The following is a 6,551-nucleotide window of genomic DNA, read 5'->3' on the forward strand; positions in this document are numbered from 1 at the left end:
TGAGGTGGCAAGGTTGGTATTAAAACAGCAAGCGTGTACTATTAGCTTTGTCTCCATCCTGTGAGATATCACTCCAGCCTGGAGATTAAAACCACAGAAGAAAATGGCAAATAATTCTCACATTTAGCATGGAGTCTGAATTCTTGACAGAGCTGCAGAGAGAAGGTCCCTGTTACCCCATTACTACACAAAGTGTAGGTTTTCCATATCAGTGAAACAAGCTAAATGCAGTGACTTCTGAGAATTATTTACTGCCCAGATATTAATGTGTGCTCTTTAGTATTTCAGGTATATTTTGGTTTATTCAACATGGTTTAACAAGAATAATAGTAAACTAATTTCAGCTGAGGGCTGTGGTGAGAGGAAGACAGTAGCACTGATTAGTTAAGCTACGTTATTCTAACCAGTAAATTTTTTTATATTTTAATGCAATATCTAACTATATAGTGTTTAAAAAATTACCTTTCTTTCAATTCTGTTCTTAAAGAGATTTTATGTATTCTAGGTAAACGCTACAACAATTGATGGAGTGACACCTTTGTTTAATGCATGTTCGAGAGGCAGTGCGGCGTGTGCTGAGCTCCTCTTAGAGTATGGTGCCAAAGCTCAGTGGGAGTCCTGTCTTCCATCGCCAACTCATGAAGCAGCCAGCAGAGGTAAGAAACTCCCTGCTGAACAAACATGGAGCAGCTGATGAATGTCTCAATAATTCGGTTTTCTCTATGAGACGGCTTACTGAAGTCAGGCAAACTCTGTCACGCTTTGTACTGACAGGTCACAGCGAATGTCTGGAGGTGCTGATATCCTGGGGTATAGATGTTGACCAAGACCTTCCTCATTTAGGAACACCTCTGTATGTAGCATGTGTTTCACAGCAGATCCATTGCATTCGAAAGCTTCTTTATGCAGGTATGTCATGATTTAAATGAAAATATTACTAGTTTGTAAAGTAAGCATGTTGTACTCACCTTTGAAGTGAGCTGTGCTCAGTCAGTGAAACTAGAACACTTCCTTGCAGGGCTCCACTTCTAAGTTTATTCTGTGATGTGTGTTTTCTTATAATAACTTGTCTTTCATTTTTTTTGGTGGCATGACAAGCCTATGAGGGGAAAAAGGAAGCAAGATCAATAAGAATGGATGTTTAAAATTTTTAGCAACTACTACAGCTTTGTAGATGTTCATTTTCTGTAGGAAAAAACAAAGGTAAAAGATCAGCTTTGAGAAAGAAATTTTAGATAGTAATCATTGAGCTTTCAACAGAACTTTTTAGCAATGTAGTCCTACCTTTTTCATTCTTCAGCATGTTCTGATTAGTCTTTTTACAAGGCATAGAGACTGAGGTGCAGAAAGAAGAGGTAAGGTAAAAGGCATTTGATCCTAAATTTCATATTATTTGCTTAACCAGCTGGAAAGAGAGGTGGGAGGCTCACTGTTTCAGCACAAGTCCAGGGGCACACCAAGCACAGCTAACGGATCATTTGCTGTGTTTCAGGTAATGGCATACAGAGCTTCTGTGTCCTCCAGCACAATGAATGAAAATGTATACATGAATAATTACAGACTTGCCATCATTGCACCGGAATTGTTTTTCTAGTTGATTGCAGGTTATTTAGAACTTAAGCAAGCAGTTAAGTTGTTTCTCATTAAGTCAGTCTCCTTGTATCATTAACTATCCTATGTCAGGATTTTTATGTTTAAGAACCACAGAAGTATAATTAGCGTATTTTTGGAATTCAAATACTAACATGCATTAAAAACAGTAAGAGAAGGGCTTATTCTACCTTTGTTGGTGCCCTGAAGTAGAAAAGGATATGTAAATTGAGAATATAAGTAACTATTTCTGTCAATCCGAATTTGTTCATATTTTATCAGTTTGTGAGAATGTATTAGAAGTTGAAAAGCAAATAGATGATGAAATAGGCAAGAGAAGGATACTGTGGAAGTATTCTCAGATTGTTAATACTGAGAGCAGTGAGTTATTCAGACTTCAAATCTAATTTCTAGGCCTGTGATATTATTAAATTATTTTACTCAAATGGGAATTAAAAAGGCAAACATTGTTGATTCAGGGAGAAAAGTTGGTACGGAAGCCAATTTTTGGTCTCACAATATCAGTAAAGCTCTCTTAAGAAGTCTGGGCTTTTCTTCTGTTAGAATAGTCTAGAAAACTGTTTAACTGTTGGGGCACACCCAGTTTTAGGGGGACTATCAGCCTGCCTATTAGGGAAATTCTTCCATACTAGCTAGTTTTGTTTAACTCTTGTATGGATATTTTTTTATTTAATATTAATGCATTATTGCTAACTAATTTAGTTCATTTTAATTTAAGATAAATTAGCAATTCCTTATTAATACAACAGTGTAATAATTAAATTAGAATTCTGTGGATTGAGAGAATTAATGGTTTGGGTTCTTTCCCCTATTAGCTTTCTTGACTGTGTACCCCACCTTAATTAAAATTAAGTCCTTTATAGAAAAGTCCTTGATAAAGGTTGGATGGGATGGAAATCTATTTCAAACCCTTTGCCAACTTCAGCTCATGAAAAACTATAAAGTGTCCAAGCTAGGTTCCTTCTTGAGTTGGTGTACTTACATTTTTGTAAGTACTAAACTTCAGTTTACTGATTCTTTTTGAAGACTTAAATAAGGAAAGTATATTTTCATGTAGTGCAAATTTTCTTAAACTTGTACAAAATGGACTTTTTTATAATTAGGGCAACAGTGATGCTCACATGACCTAATTAGATTTTTCTTTTCCTTCTTTTCTAAAGTATATTCCTTTAAAACCTGGTTGTGCTTAGGTAATAAAAGCTAGGATTAAGTGTATGGGTTCAGAAAAAAACACTGATGATTAGCTACAGTGCTATGCAATAGAATTAATAAAGTGGTTAAATTCACTGTGGCATTCTAGGATAGTGGGGGGGTTATCTTGTTTTGTAACATCATCTTTACTCACTCAATAACAATTTTAATTAAATCTCTTCTTACATCTCTTTATGTGCATCTACTCACCAGGTGCCAATGTGCAGAAAGGAAAGCATTTGGAAACTCCGCTCCATGCTGCTGCCCAGCATTCTAGTACAGAGATCGTAAACTTACTCCTGGAATTTGGGGCAGATATAAATGCCAAAAATACAGATTTTGAGAGGCCTGTTGATTTAGCTGCTCCAAGCAGTTTAGTGGAGAGGCTGCTGCTTCTCCAGGAAGGTAAGTTTTACATGTGTGTTTTTGCAAATATAACGTGTATTTTCAAGAAAAACCTCACCCCCATCCCCACCAAAAAACATAACCCCAACAGCCCAAACAACCCATATTATAGAAGCTAACATTGTGCTTTATGAAATTAATATATTGACATTCAGGTAAATTCCTTTCTAACTATATTACTGGGTATGTTTGTTTAGTCTTAGGCCAGAGCCTGTTGACAAAGCAGCATCAGAATTTATACAAGCTGAAAAGTATCATCTTATATTTATTGGGTGTTTACACAATTAGACATTAAATCTACACTTTTATTGGCTGTTACAGACCTTGTTAAAAAGAAAAAGAATATTTAAATTTCAGATTAAAAATGTATTTATTTATGGCCAGCTGTCCCAATATTTTTAAAAATACATTTTTAAGAGCATATGAAGCACTTTGTTTTGATTGGAGGCAAAACGTATAAGAAGTTTTATTTTCTAAATTCTCTTTACTGAATTATAAGTACCTGAGAAATAGGAGTCGACACTTAGGAGTCCCTTAACACTCTTAAAGGTCTGTTGCCTCAGAGAGAGAGAATATCCTAAAGGGAACTGGATTTGTTCAGACTCACCTAGATACAGCGTAAAAATAAGCTACAAGTCAAAGGTGGGAAATAAGCAGAGAAACTATTGCAATAACCATGGGCATCTCTTTAAAGGTGAACTGACAAGTAGCATTGATTAATGTTTTCCTCCAGAAAAACCTCTCTGTAGTCTGAACGCTATTTAAAAAAACCTCTAAAAACACTTGGTTATCACAAAATTTCCAAGGCTAGTAGGATTTTTAAAAGCCTTTAAAACAGCTTTTAAGATGGAAAAAAACCCCAACATTAATTGGCATGAAACACATACGGTTTTATTGCCCAGAGAAGCACAGCAACCTGTTCATTTTGAGGGCATGAGGAGGCGTAGAGGGACAAGGCATTATCATGAGCTCATGAGACCACTAAACATGGTCCAGGATCCTGGGGTATTTTGCCTGCTTATTCTTGTTGCAGTGATGCATTGGTAGTGCAGCTTGCAGTATTGTAGCATGTATTTCACCTCTCCTATGAATAAAAAAACCCCCCAAACCAACACCCACAAAACAAACAAAAAAAACCCCTGACCCCCCAAAAAAACAAACCCCAAACAAACCTGCAGTTTTTAAAACCATTGACATCAGATATTTTCTGTGAGCAGGTTTTCATTTAAAAACAGAAATTATTTGCTTACCTGGCCTTGCTTTTCTCAGTACTTACCTGATTATTAATACAGTTTCAGCAGCCCCCGCCTTTATCTTTGAGGCAAAAAGGCGATGAAGGAAAAGGAAGGAAGGAAGGAAAAAGACAAATTTGCAAAACGTGAAGATTTTTTTTTGTAAGAAATCCCATTATTGTGCAAGACTGTTGTAAAACGAAGTACAGGCTTTTGTAGTTGTATAACTAAACTCCTTTCTTTTTTGTTTGCAGCCACACCATCTTCTCTTTGTCAGCTCTGCCGACTATGTATCCGAAGTTACATAGGAAGAGCTAGGCTGCATCTTGTCCCACAACTCCAGTTGCCAACAATACTGAAGAATTTCTTACAGTATAGATAACACAGTAATTGACCGTTAGAAACTTGAATAACAAGTACTTTTTCTTCTTTCTGTTTATTGTATGTTTTATCTAAAGAACTGCTGGGCGGAAAAAAAGCCGTTTGCATATCACTTAAAAAAATATATATCTTTGACACGTGGTGTTGGTAAATAATAATAAGCCATTCAGCAACTGGTACCAAGGTGCTAATAAGGCTGAATTGAATAAGTGCTGATACTCTGTGAAATGATTGTATAGCTTTAGCTTAACACTTACTAAATAGCTTTAGTGCTGTTAATTTTAATTGTATTTATACTTTTAAAATCTGTTTGACACACCTGAACCACAAAGAGTTTCTTCATTATTTGTTAAGTTGGTCCATTTGGAGTCATTATTTTATGTGTTTTTAAATTTCTATTGTTTGTGTACCTAAAAATACTTGGTGATAGGTGCACTGTATACATTAATAAAAATAAAACAAATAGATGTTAATTTTTCTTCTTTTATTTTATACAGACAATTCATTAACGACAGTGAGAAACTTCCTTTATCCTTCCTCACTGCATGTGCTGTGAATTAGAATTATGCTGCTGTGAACATAATTACAATTTCTTCAGTCATGCACAGTTTATAGATGGTCTGTTTATTAGTACAATTAGCAACTTTAAAAATTCCAGGGGAATATTCCTCAAAAGCCTTAATGCTGAGATATTTTTGATCTCCTCTTGTAAAACAGAATTATCTGGGCTCTTTCATTATCTTTTCATGACAATGCTCTATCACATCTCATGGGTGTATTAAATAATTATTTGCCTCAGCGAAAGGCATATGTTATTTCATAGTATCTGGGGTTTCTGAAGGCATATCGTGGATATGTGGATACAGAATCTTCAACATCTGTTCAGGAGGTGGATGCAAGGCTCCAGAAATACATCAGTTCCCTGTATCAGGAGAGGTATCACTCTGAAAAGGGCACTAATTCTCTTGCTGTCTAGTTTATAAGCAATTACCCAGCTCCAAAAATGATGTTGCAGAATCACAGAACGCTCTAGCAGGCATTTCTGTGATCAGGTTGAAATTTTATCATTCAGCTCTCTAGCCAGAGATGGAATGCTGACACCCCCAAGAGACATTAGAAAACCCAAAGGATTTCTGCCTCACTCATGCCCTTGTGTGGTGATGATTGCCAGTCATGTCAAAGAAGGTCATCTGACTACTTCATCAAAATGCTTCTCCCAGTCTTTTCTTTTGGTCTTCCTTTGAGAACAGGTCACGTCCTCAGTGACTGATACTCAATTGCTGCAAACCAAAGCATGAGACACTGAAAATTTACCAGTTGCCCTTGGTGATTCACCCTCTTCCATTCCTTTTCAGTGACTCTTTTCAGCATTTATGTTCCTACTGGAAAGATGCTAAGTGAGGAACTAACTATAGAGGAAGTTTTCATAAAGAAGAATGTTTACTCAGTTGCTAAATTTTACCCACCTCATAAAAATGCACCTCTCTGACACTTGCCCTCGTTAAAAGTAATCTTAATTTGCTTCTGCTCCCTGCAAAAGCTATAGTGAGGGCCTCTTCTGGAGTCCCTGTAAAGGCAAGTCAAATGCGAGTAAGAGGAACTGCTTAGGAGGCCATAATGCACATGCTCTGTAATGGAGCAAGTTGGGTGGCTTTGGTTTTCATCCAGAAACCTGTAGCCTGTGTTTTTATGTACAATACCTATTCTGTGTATTACTTCAAGAAGCAAGGA

At 36.3% G+C, this 6,551-nt stretch overlaps 1 protein-coding gene across 4 annotated transcripts in view; it reads left to right on the forward strand.

The window, feature by feature from the left end:
• ASB5 (ankyrin repeat and SOCS box containing 5) overlaps nt 1-5,293 on the forward strand; it is a 28,686-nt gene extending 23,393 nt beyond the window's left edge. For all 4 annotated transcript variants that reach the window (XM_064449677.1, XM_009506486.2, XM_009506487.2 and 1 more), the window contains 4 exons: nt 506-656; nt 775-909; nt 3,016-3,207; nt 4,694-5,293. In XM_064449677.1, coding sequence (XP_064305747.1) covers nt 506-656; nt 775-909; nt 3,016-3,207; nt 4,694-4,821 — 606 coding nt within the window. In that variant the 3' untranslated portion in view covers nt 4,822-5,293. The remainder of the gene's footprint in view (nt 1-505; nt 657-774; nt 910-3,015; nt 3,208-4,693) is intronic.
• The last annotated feature ends 1,258 nt before the right edge of the window (nt 5,294-6,551 follow it).

The sequence above is a fragment of the Phalacrocorax carbo genome, chromosome 4 (genome assembly GCF_963921805.1).
Source record: "Phalacrocorax carbo chromosome 4, bPhaCar2.1, whole genome shotgun sequence".
In the NCBI taxonomy this organism is placed as follows: Eukaryota; Metazoa; Chordata; class Aves; order Suliformes; family Phalacrocoracidae; genus Phalacrocorax; species Phalacrocorax carbo.